Source organism: Salmo salar, chromosome 01 (assembly GCF_965601325.2).
Source record: "Salmo salar chromosome 01, fSalSal1, whole genome shotgun sequence".
NCBI classification, from domain to species: domain Eukaryota; kingdom Metazoa; phylum Chordata; class Actinopteri; order Salmoniformes; family Salmonidae; genus Salmo; species Salmo salar.
In genome coordinates this window covers 137,337,771-137,350,861 of record NC_138291.1, presented here as the reverse complement: position 1 = coordinate 137,350,861, position 13,091 = coordinate 137,337,771, and the positions used below count along the sequence as shown (strand labels likewise).

The 13,091-nt window shown below is 40.4% G+C and overlaps 1 protein-coding gene across 4 annotated transcripts in view; it reads right to left on the bottom strand.

The window, feature by feature from the left end:
- The window catches only part of LOC100380425 (ADP-ribosylation factor-like 15), a 64,013-nt gene extending 52,733 nt beyond the window's left edge, over window positions 1–11,280 (bottom strand). The window contains exons 1-2 of one of the 4 annotated variants that reach the window (XM_014124614.3): window positions 10,918–11,280; window positions 2,651–2,900 (exon numbers count right to left, since the gene is read on the bottom strand). In XM_014124614.3, coding sequence (XP_013980089.1) covers window positions 2,651–2,704 — 54 coding nt within the window. In that variant the 5' untranslated portion in view covers window positions 2,705–2,900; window positions 10,918–11,280. 4 annotated transcript variants of the gene reach the window in all.
- Window positions 11,281–13,091: the final 1,811 nt, after the last annotated feature.

Here is a 13,091-nt window from a genome sequence, read left to right as displayed (position 1 = left end):
GGACACCTTCCTAATTGAGTTGCACTCCAATGCTTCCCACAGTTGTGCCAGGTTGGCTGGATGTCCTTTGGGTGGTGGACCATTCTTGATAGAAAACGGGAAACTGTTGAGTGTGAAAAACGCTGCAGCGTTGCAGTTCTTGACACAAACCGGTGCACCTGGCACCTACTACTATACCCCGTCCAAAGGCACTTCAATATAATGTCTTGTCAATTCACCCTCTGAATGGTACACATACACAATCCATGTCTCAATTGTCTCACAGCTTAAAAATCCTTCTGAACCTGCCTTCTCCCCTTAATCTACACTGATTGAAGTGGAATTAACAAGTGGCATCAATAAGAGATCATAGCTTTCACCTGGTCAGTCTGTCATGGAAAAGAGCAGGTGTCCTTACTGTTTTCTACACACAGTGCATGATCGTAACTCAAATTCTGACCAAAACAGAAAAAGCTGTTGAGAGGGTAAATCATGAGCTAAATCTGTAAATCATCAGCTGAGTAAATCAGAATCTGTTGACGAGAGGGGTTGGATAAACCTTTGATTAAGTGTAGAATGGCCAGTCAGTATGTTGGGTAACTGACTGGCCAGACTACCTCCTCCACCCAAGTCTCTTCCCACAGCCACCCTGTCTCACATCTGGCAAACAAGGCTGCCTCCACCGTGGCCTATGGGTTAATGTTCCAGACCCGTGAGAAGCACAAAGCAGACGTCAATCTTTGTTTCCCCTAACTCAAACAGCCCATTCAGTGGATGTTTTTCTCCAATAGCTTCCTGTTTGGGCTTGTTAAGGCCCTCATTTCCCAGAAGGCCATAGGGGTGGTTGCCTTGGCCGCATAACGGCAGGGTCAATCTAAGCTGAATATCTGAACCGTGGGATATTCCCCTTGGTGGGGTGGAACGACCGACAGGCCGGCCGGCCTGCCACATCCTGCTTTATCAAAGTGAGGAAGTGCAGTGAGCAGGGTGGAGCCCAGTAGCCTATATTCAGCATCCCCCTCCCTCCAGAGTCCAGACATCACCTTTCTCCACTCCACTCTATGACCCATCAACTGTATACCAACACATAACAGGGGTTGGGATTTGAGACCACATAAATATTTCAGAATCACAGTAGGCCTAAGTTTCACCATTCAAGCTTGAACTGACAGCTTTTAGGCCTTTACAAATTCCCTGTTGTAGGAAACTTGAGATGTTCTTACATCAATCAATCAATCAATCAAATGTATTTATAAAGCCCTTCTTACATCAGCTGATGTCACAAAGTGCTGTACAGAAACCCAGCCTAAAACCCCAAACAGCGAGCAATGCAGGTGTAGAAGCACGGTGGCTAGGAAAAACTCCCTAGAAAGGCCGGAACTTAGGAAGAAACCTAGAGAGGAACCAGGCTATGAGGGGGTACCCAGTCCCCTTCTGGCTGTGCCAGGTGGAGATCATAACAGAACATGGTCAAGCTGTTCAAATGTTCATAGATGACCAGCAGGGTCAAATAATAATAATAATAATAACAGGCCTAGTTGCCTACTGTATGTGACACGTCTTTGAGTAGCCTAATGTGTCTGGTTTTTTCCAGTTCATTGAGCACAGTTCCCCGAGGCTGTTGAATAATGATGATATCTGTGACTTCTAGAACAAGGTTCCGGTTACCCCGTTTCCCCCTTTAGGGAGAGATCAGGCAGATAAAAGCGATTTTAAAACACAATTACCACTTCCACTAAAGACCAGTGAGCTCTAATGACAGACATTAACACCCACAGCCACGAGCTCTGGCCACTCAACCAAACCTACCTATTATCACACGGCCTAGGCCTAACCAGAGCCCCAAAAATCGCTCAAAACCACTCAAACACAACTGCTGAAAAGTGTTAAACGAAGCAGCGCAGTGTACTGTAATAACAGCGTAATACATTTTTTTTCCCATCGGATGGCTTGCTGATAGGTCATCATCTTTCAAAAGGTCAACTGACCAAGGAACATCTGATAAAACACACGTGATAACAACTGACTCCAGTCCAAGCATAACAAGCTAAGACATTTCCACACTCTGGCACTGGTTGGATTTAATTTTATACTGCAACCTCATACTGAACATAAACAGACAAGCCCAGTAAACTACCACACTCATAATACTCTAGCTCCTTTAACACAAATCTGATGTACTTCAGTTCAGCAGCAGGGGAAGCATTGCCACCCGACTTCTGAGATCAAAAGATTCTTTCCCAGCACAGCTGGAATGTCAGAGATCAGGTGGATTCCAGCTGATCACTCTGTGCCAGACAGACCTGAGCAGAGCATTCCTGAAGGTAAGCATGACTGGACATGCCTGATCAGAGTTCTCTTCTGGAATCCTGCCTAGAGAGTGAGAGGAGGCCTTGGAGCAGAGGTGGGTCTCTGCCCACAGCCCACTGCACTAGCTGATCTCTCAAGCTACAGTACAAGCACAAAATAGGCCAAGTATACAATCAACGCACATTCCAAGGGTGGAGCAGAAGGAAATAGTTCATATACATTTCATGAGGGGTCTTGAAGATCACACAATCTTATCAACTGACATGAGACTTATCACCAACGTAACAACAGACAGGACAGAAGAGACGAGGGAAGATGCACTCAAAGCTATTATGCTAAAGACAGATGCTATTGTCCTTACCGTATAGGCGCCAATCCTGCAAATGCATAGGGTGAGATGCATGCACTCAGACATTGTCCACGGCTAAAGGCAAGTGCTTTCCTCAACAACTAACGAGTCACTGACAGCAACAGAGGACACAGTCAGAGAGGAAGACAGAACAGAGTGAGACAGAGCAGCAGCAGGGGGAAAGCGACAGGACTCTAGTCAAGAGTTATGATCCAACGAAGCCCATCGCCAGCTCTCAGCAACTTCATCTGGGAAGTAGAGGCTAGAGAGAGAGAGAGAGAGAGGAGAGAGAGAGAGAGACAGGAAATCTGTTCACACTAATTTCGATCAAACCACAGTTATGACACTGGTGATTCAGCAAACTATACAAGGCATATGGCTGCTAGGCTATGTCTGATCTACAAAAGGTTAGACTAGCGGATTACAGATAACTGGTCCCGTCAACTCAATATCCAGTTTGAAGATTAACAGGTCTTCATAATACAGTCAACATGTCCAGTTTAAAAAAAAAAATCCTTATAATACAGTCAACATGCGAAAAACATCTACCATCCACTGTCCTTCCAAACCCTGATTCCACTGAGCTACAGTGAGCTGGTAAAGTCTGTAAGGCCCTGCAGAAGAGTTTATTCGAAGCAGATCTGGAAAGGTACCTCTGTTTACCGTCTGTTCTCTCACAGTCTGTGTCACACTACTATCCTCAAAAACCTTCCCATACGAATGTGAACCAATAGGCTAGTCTTTCACTCCTGTCTTGGTAATGTTTTACAAACTGGTTTCCACACCTCTCACCAATAACCAATTTCTCAGAGTTCTTCGGGGACTCTTGGACTGCAAGCTAAACTGTTGGATGAAAGGAGGCAGAGGCACTTGAAAAGCCCAAGCTTCATTATTATAAGGATATCTTACTAAGACTGACTTATGAAAAACAAGACATAAAAAGTACAGATACTTGAGTCAAAATTCACTAGTCAAGAAAGTTACTTATTTTTGTAATAGGTATGTATGCGCCTAGAAAAATCATTGAGAGGAAAGAGAGAGAGAGTGTGGAATGTTTGAGACTCTAGAACTGAACTGTGTTCACCTGTGGTTCTAAATCCCATCCAAAGAAAGAGAGTTGAAACTAAGACTTCTAGATCCAAAATGACCTCACTTCCGTAAGAGGATGTAGGCCTAGTTTATCCTCTGAGTAGGCAGCTCGAGATAATGTAGCCTTCTGTACACAGACGTATTTTTATATAATAATGAGGATAATAATGATGATACAGGGTGACTAATTCCCCACATGCTAGCACTACCAGACCCATACAGTATATTCAGATAATAGCCTACATAAATGTAATCTAAATGACATCTAAATAGGCTATATGGGCGATTCCCCGCCAGCGTAAGCTAAAAATTCTATGATCTGTGAATGCTACATGGTACAGACGACATCTTGGTGTCGTTATACTTCTTATAGCATGCTTTAAAATAAGGACTACGTTCAGATTCTGAAATATAACTTCTCACATTCATTTATTTAAGATGAAATATATTATTATTAAAAGCTCAAAAGTACCCTTTTTGATATTGCTTATTTTCTGACATATTGCTAAGGACAATATAAAATGATTTGTGATACAACATCCTGCCTCCCAATGAAGTTACAACGTGAGAATAGCTTACGCTGGCGTGGAAATCGCCCATATGACTCTGATCTAGGCTGTGATTGGTCTTTAGACCAATCAGTTCAGAAAAAGATCTGCTGTGAAAAGATCTGAGGTAACTGGTCAAAAGACCAATTAGTGGGGGAAAAAGATCAGTATTGCGCTGCTGGTGTGAACGCAGCCTTTGTGATATCGCTGATCTTTCCCAAGATCCGGGTAACAAAACTAGGCTGGCTGCAAGCATGAAGTGCGGCCATGACGTCAACTGAACTGTGTGGATATTTCGTCCTATTGCCCTGCTCAGTCATGCAGGCATTGTGGACATTAAAATCTCTTCAGTGATCAAAGGTCACCATCTGATCATCTGCGTTAAACAGGTGGGGCTGCATCCCAAATAGCATGCATTCCCTATAAAGTGCGCTACTTTTGACCAGGGCTCATAGGACTCTAGACAAAAGTAGTGCACTATATAGATTCCTTGACACGAATCAACAGCATCTTTCATGGAGGTGACCTGTTCCTTCTGTGAGGTAAGGGCAGATAACTTCGTGCTATTCAAAAAAAATGAATTTGACAATGTCAGGCCAAATCCAGAAATGAATCCGTGTCCATAATACAACAATTGAAAGGACTGTAGTGATGGGAAAAGACAGAAGTTGTAAAATGTGAAAAACATAATAACGATAAAAGAAGCGCCCACCCTCTACTCCACCTCACACAGTGGAGGAAGCCAAGCTCTCTGAAAAAACACAACTGGCAGTTTAAAAAAAACACTCGTCTCCGTGCCAACCGTTAAGGGCAACGGGTCCACCCATTCCATGTAAGCTGAAAATCTCCCGTGGATGTTTTTTTCTTCCATCAAAACAGCTGTGATGCACTGCAGGGCTCCAATAATGTTTTTCCGTAACAAATTCTATGGAAAATTGTAATCCTTGAGGTTAAGTAGAGAGTGGACTGGAGAGTGAGTAGCTAATCTTTAATTTAACTGTTTATTGCCTGTGATCCAGTCGAGTGGGGTTCAGTTCCTCTCCATGCACAGTAATATCACTATCCTGATCCCAGATCTGTGTGTGCCGTCTTGCCAACTCCTCTGTATGCTTGGGGAATTTCCAGGATAAAAAGAAAAGGGAATGTAGCTAAGGTGGGGGCGGGGGTACTTATCTCATCAAAACATAGTAGGGTATTATTTTTCATTAGTTACAATTTTTTTATTGCATTTTTCCTTCCACTTTGACATTAGAGCATTTTGTGTACAATTCTTGACAAAACAATTTTACAATTCAATCCATTTTAACCCCAAAATGTGGAAAAAGTCACTGTATCTTTAAGATATTTTCTCATTTCTCGCATCATAAGGAAGGAGGATAAGGAAAGTTCACAGAAGTAACAAGAAAAAGTAGACTTATCAGTTAGTGTTTTTACTGATATCAATTTTGTTGATCAATTCTTAAGGGATTACAACTCGAAATTCCGTTACCAAAAATCGTTGGCTACAATGGGAAATTAAAGTAGTTACAAACCAGTTGGGTTCATAAATTTGGACAGCACAATACTATACAGTACAGCACAGTAGAACACAGTAGAGTGCAGTAGAGAAAAGTAGGTAAGTATAGTTCTGTACAGTACTATACACAGAGTAGAGTACTGAACTATATTCTACTGCACTGAACTCTACTGTTGGGCTGAGCGATATTTTGAATGAAGCTGATTAATTCCTATGTATGTTCTTGTGCGATATTCCAAATGCCTGTATCGCAGAATCGAGTTTTTTTTGTTGTACATTTCGTTTTTATGAGCGTTCATTTCCACTTGTTCTCATGTCGTCTTTTTGGTCTCGTCTGCTCCTTCTGTGTTGGGCACCTTCCCATTTACACCAGAGATGTGTATATAATGACGAGATTCTCATGTCTCCACCCTAACAATGGGAGTCGTTGTCCCAAAGGCGGGAAGGCAGGCGACAAGCTTTGGTTCAAAATAAGAGCATAGGGCTAATCTTGGAAAAAATGTTGGACCCATTTTTGGGAGAGTGAATCTTCTCGCTTCGCCTCTTTCTCCCAAGCCCCTCCCTCTACCACTCGCAACAACAAAGATGAGAGATCACGTCTTCCTCTCTGACAAACAGTTTCAACACGCAATTTGGACACCAAATATAGACACCGAAACACGGAGACATTATTTTACTGTAATAGAGGAGAAGTTAACCTTTCGAACCATACCTTGTATATGCTTCAACTCCTCAAATTTCAATCATAACAGACAATAATAAAACGGATGCACCATTCCGGAAAATTAACGCTCAGTTTGTTGCGCGCACATTACGGTACCAAGTTTCGCTAGTAGCATTTTAGTCTTATGGTTGTGGAAGGCATATATTTCTGCCTAGGTATAATTTCAAACTCTGAATTCATTCGATTATTGCTGTTTAAAATGCAGTATATTTGACTTTTAAATTGTACAAAGTTTATTTAGATAATTCTAATTTGTTTTAATCGAGATATATCTCAATCGCCCAAAGGTTAGGAAAAAAAATTGAGATATCAAATCATTTATTTATTTATATAGTCCTTCTTACATCAGCTGATATCTCAAAGTGCTGTACAGAAACCCAACCTAAACCCCCAAACAGCAAGTAATGCAGGTGTAGAAGCACGGTGGCTAGGAAAAACTCAGATATGAGTTTTAGGCCATATCGCCCAGCCCTACTCTACTGTAGTGTACTCTAGTATACTCTACTGAACTCAACTTTACTGTTATGTGCTGTACTCTACTTAGCTGTGCTTTGATGTCCAAAGTTGTGAAACAGATGTCTATGATTGGTTCAGATTTGTTCCGGAGCAACCAAATGTGGTCTTGCTTGGGGGCAAATAATAGCCAGCGTGTAGAATAATACCTCAAATATGCAAAGGTGGATATTGCATATTTATACATTTGTGTACCTATTTAGGATTCATCACCATAACCATAATTATGCATTTCTGTGTTGTACAGATCAGGCGTTACAGGGTGTAAATCCAGTACACTTACTGTAGTTCAATAATCTAAATACATTTTGTCAGTGTCATGTCATAGCTGACACCCCATTCTTTCTGCAGACATCGCTGAATCTTAATTCGTTTCAGATTTTTAACAGAGTTTTTGGAAAACGTGGACACATTTTTAAAAAAAAATGAGGGACATTTTACCAAAATTCTGTTTGCATCTGAACAGTTCTTCCAGTAAATGTGTTCTTGTAAAATGCTTAGTGTGAAATTGTTAAAAGTAGTCCTTGTGCATAGAGCTGTATGGTTTGTTAAACTGTGAAATCAATGTTTTTTGTTTGGCATACATTTTAAGTGAACGTGGAATTGCCAATACCACAACACCAAAGACAAAACCTCCTCATCTGTAACAGTAATAAGAGAAGGGCTTCTGCCAATGGCCCTGCAAGTTACACAATCAAATGAGAAAGGAGAACACCTAAGATGCCTATTCTGTTTAGTTGTCAGGCCTACCTAAACAATCCCTTTTTTCTAAGCTTGTCACCTGCCTTCCCGCCTTTGGGACAATGACTCCCATTGGGGTGGTGCACACAGGACAAAAGGAGCGAAAGAGACGAGACCAAAAATACAACATGAGAACAAGCGGACATAAACGCATATAAAAAAAAAACAGGATTAATCAAATTAATTTGACATATCGCTCAGCCCTAGTTCCTTACTAATCACTGACTTTAAATTCATCAATCAAGTAAAAGGGAGGAGCGAAAACTTGACACACACACACACACACACACACACACACACACAGCGGCCTAAGGCACTGCATCTCAGTGCAAGAGGCGTCACCACAGTCCCTGGTTCGAATCCATGCTGTATCACATCCAGCCATGATTGGGAGTCCTTTAGGGCAGCGCACAATTGGCCCAGCGTCGTCTGGGTTTGGCAGGAGTAGGCCGTCATTGTAAATAAAAATTTGTTCTTAACTGACTTGCCTAGTTAAATAAAGGTTCAATAAAAAATATATATATATATACCTCAATTACCTGGTACCCCTGCACATTGACATGGTACTGTTACACCTTGTATATAGCAAAGTTATTGTTACTCATTGTGTGTCTATTATTACTTTAGTTTTTTGCTTTTCTATTATTTCTCCCCAAAAAGAAATTCTCTGCATTGTTGGGAAGGGCCCGTAAGTAAAAATTTGACTGTTAGTCCACACCTGTTGCTTATTGGATTTGATTTTACTGCAAGCTCATTATCTTTCTCCCTCGGTTGGTTTGAAGCCAACATTTGCAGTGCTATTTTCAGCCTTGTTAGTTCTTCAGGAAGAGCTCCATCCTACGACAACTTCTTATCAGCTCTTCCCATGGGAGAAAACACAAGGACCTTTACAGTTCAAGGGACAACAAGCTAATGAATGGCATGATTCTGCATTCATGCAGGAGTACTGAACTTCGTGGCTATGCCTGTAAACTAAAAAGACAGTCATACTGGCAGACAGGTCAAAAGCATTAGCCATATAGCCCCTAAACACAAACAAGGCTGGTAAAGGCAGCCCCCTCATACCCCTTGAATTGTTCCACATTTTGTTGGGTTACAGCCTGAATTTAAAATGGATTACGTTTAGATTTGTCACTGGCCTACACACAATACTCCAGAATGTCAAAGTGGAATTACGTTTTTCAAAAATGTTACAAATAAAAAAATAAAAGTTTAAATGTATTGAGTCAATAAGTACTCAACCCCTTTGTTATGACAAGTCTACATTAGTTCAGGAATAAAAATGTGCTTAACAATTCACATATTAAGTTGCAATAATTGTGTTTAACATTATTTTTGAATGACTACCTCATCTCTGTACACATAATAAGGTCCCTCAGTCAAGTAGTGAATTTAAAACACAGATTCAACAGCAAACACCAGAGAGGTTTTACAATGCCTCAAAGAAAGGCACCTATAGGTAGATGAAAAAATTAAAAAGCTGACATTGAATATAAATGTTTTAAAAAATTGTACAACATCCTGTTTGCAACAAGGCACTAAAGCAATACTACAAAAAATGTGGCAAAGCAATTAAGCTTCGGTCCTGAATAGAAAGTGTTTTGTTTGTCGCAAATCCAATACAACCCATTATTGAGTACCACTCTCCATATTGTCAAGCCTAGTAATGACTGCATCATGTTATGGGTATTCTTGTAATCGTTAAGGACTGGGGAGTTTTTTAGGATAAAAAAGAAACAGAATGGAGCTAAGCACAGGGAAACCAGAATAGAAAGAGGAGTGGGAGGCCCCGGTGCACAACTGAGCAAGACGACAAGTACATTAGAGTGTCTATTTTGAGAAAAATACGCCTCACACAACGTCAACAGTGAAGAGGCAACTCCGGGATGCTGGCCTTCTAGGCAGAGTTGAAAAGAAAAAGCCATATCTCAGACTGGCCAATAAAAATAAAAAATTAAGATGGGCAAGAGAACAGACAGTGGACAGAGGAACTCTGCCTAGAAGGCCAGCATCCCAGAGTTGCCTATTCTTCACTGTTGACATTGAGACTGGTGTTTTGCGGGTACTATTTAATGAAGCTGCCAGTTGAGGACTTGTGAGGCGTCTGTTTCTCAAACTAGACACTAATGTACCTGTCCTCTTGCTCAGTTGTGCACCGGGGCCTCCCACTCCTCTTTCTATTCTGGTTAGAGATAGTTTGCGCTGTTCTGTGAAGAGAGTAGTACACAGCGTTGTACCAGAGCTTCAGTTTCTTGGCAATTTCTTCCATGGAATAGCCTTCATTTCTCAGAACAAGAATAGACTGACGAGTTTCTGAATAAAGGTTTTTGGCCATTTTGAGCCTGTAATTGAACCCACAAATGCTGATGCTCCAGATTCTCAACTAGTCTAAAGGCAAGTTTTATTGCTTCTTTAAATCAGAACAACAGTTTTCAGCTGTGCTAAGATAATTGCAAAACGTATTCTAATGATCAAGTAGCCTTTTAAAATGATAAACTTGGGTTAGCGAACACAACGTGCCATTGGAACACAGGAGTGATGGTTGCTGATAATGGTCCTCTGTACGCCTATGTATATATTACATAAAAATTGCAGTTTCCAGCTACAATAGTCATTTACAACATTAACAACGTCTACACTGTACTTCTGATCATTTTAATGGACAAAAAAAGTGTTTTTCTTTCAAAAACAAGAACATTTCTAAGTGACACCAAACTTATGAACGGTAGTGTACATACATACATACATACATACATACATACATACATACATACATACATTGGATGAAGGCCATATAATGTGATAAAAAAAATATTAGAATGAAATCAAGCTTTAAACAGCTGGCCTAATAGCCATTATGACTAGGCTACCGACTTTCTGACTAGGCTACTAGCCTATTATGGCTAAAACTACAGGCAGTCCAAGATTGTTTGTTGGCCCAGCTTTAATGGTTGCAATTTTTGTTGGTGTAAAATGGTCAATAAACTAGTGCTCCTCCAAGCAGATCAGATCGATAGACTGACCCCAAAATCCTTTATACGGTGTTCAATTAATCAATTATAAAAACACCAAAATTGGCTAATTGTCTGAAATTAAGGTAAACTAAAGCCACACATGGCAGCATGAAAAGCAAAGGAAAATACCATACCAGATAATCCATGAAATACTTCAGTTTGACGTTCTCTTCAAAAATACAAATTTCAATTACGAAGTTGGTTGGGGTCGGCGTATTCCAGGTAAAATGGATGCATTCAAATCTTGATTTGGTGTAAACTATTTTGCCTTTGTATTCCCCACCTTGGCCAAAAACAGCAATATAATCAATGTGTGCAGAGCGTGTTGGTTTCGACGCGTTGAAACTCTGTGGGTTATGCAATTACTATTGTCTTATAGTCTAGCTAACATAAATCTAAACATGATATTCTATGCACGGCCTTATTTTCATCTGGCTTTGTTTTGGTCCTTATTCCCTAGCAAGAATCCGAGTTCAGGCTGTACAGGATATGTTGCAGGAAGTATGGATAGTTTTTTCAAGGTCTTCCCTAGTTACCACAGACACAAAGTCATAATTACGGCTAAACCCCGCCCATTTCTATAATTTATCTTCTTAAAATCTTATTTTAAACCTAACATTAACCACACTGCTAATCTTATTCCTAACACTACCCTTATATCGAGAGCAAAAATCACATTTGTGCTTTCATGATTTTTTACGATATAGCCGTTTTTACTTTGTGGCTGTGGTAACTAGTGATAGCCCTTTTTCAGGCGCAGCATTATGAAAGATATTCGAGCGAAACGGTGATATCCGGCTATAGTCTTAATTTGGTTAGACCTGACTATATGATATATCGCAGACATTTGAAACCCTATATATTAAAATAAATTAAATTATGTTGATGCTATACTATCGATTAAAGTTGGATGGGTTAAAATCAAAACCTCAACCACCGTTTTGAAACTTGGTCGAAACCCGGAAACGTACTTAAGTTGGTTTTCTTGGATTTTATGACCTCCCCCACTCGTCATTAGACGTCACGTGACCTGTGTACAGGATTTGCTTCATTTACTTGAACGATTAAACATTTTTGCAAGGCTGTCCCATTTGCTACACTAAACCAGTCACCATCGTTACATCTGGGTTTTATTATTTGAAAAACATGACAATTTACTGTATCTTCAAAGTAAGAGAATTTCCTCCCTCCTCCAATAATGTGTGTATCTTGACCTCTAGTGGTTTATACGTGACGATACAAGTTGTGCTTGAGGCACTCTCTTCACAATGTTAACATCAGCAAACCGCTCGAACACATGACGCGATACAGGTGGTTTACGGTTGTGAGGCAGGTTGGATGTAGGGTCAAATTCTCTAGAGAAATGAACATTACATTCTCTGGCAACAGCTCTGATGGACATTCCTGCAGTCAGCACACCCATTGCACACTTCTTGATATGCCACACCTGTCAGGTGGATGGATTATCTTGATAAAGGAGAAATGCTCACTAACAGGCATGTAAACAAATGTGTGTGCAACATTTAAGAGAATTATGCTTTTTGTGCGTATGGAACATTTCTGGGATCTTTTATTTCAGCTCATGAAACATGGAACCAACACTTTACATGTTGCGTATATATTTTTGTTCAGTATAATTTACAAATTAAGCAATTTTCATTAGTGAGTCTGCCAGATCAGAGGCAGCAGATAGATCACCAGGGATGTTATCTTGATAAGTGCATGAATTGGGCCATTTTCCTGTCCTCCTAACCATTCAAAATGTAATGAGTACTTTTGGGTGTCAGGGACAATGGATGGAGTAAAAAGTACAATATTTTCTTTTGGAATGTAGTGGAGTAAAAGTTGTCAAACATATAAATAGTAAAGTACAGATACCCTCAAAAACGACTTAAATGGTACCCCTCAGAGCCTGGTTCCTCACTAGGTTTGTTCCTAGGTTCCTTCCTTTCTAGGGAGTTTTTCCTAGCCACCGTGCTTCTACATCTGCATTGCTTGCTATTTGGGGTTTTAGGCTGGGTTTCTCTATAAGCACTTTGTGACATCTGCTGATGTAAAAATTGCTTTATAAACTGGATGGTTCGAGCCCTGAATGCTGATTGGCTGACAGCCACGGTATATCAGACCATATACCACGGGTATGACAAAAAACATATTTTGACTTCTCTAATTACATTGGTAACCAGTTTGTAATAGCAATGAATCAAATCAAATTGTATTTGTCACATGAGCCGAATAAAACAAGTGTAGACCGGCAGGTACGTAGCCTAGTGGTTAGAGCGTTGGGACAGTAACTGAAAGGTTGCTA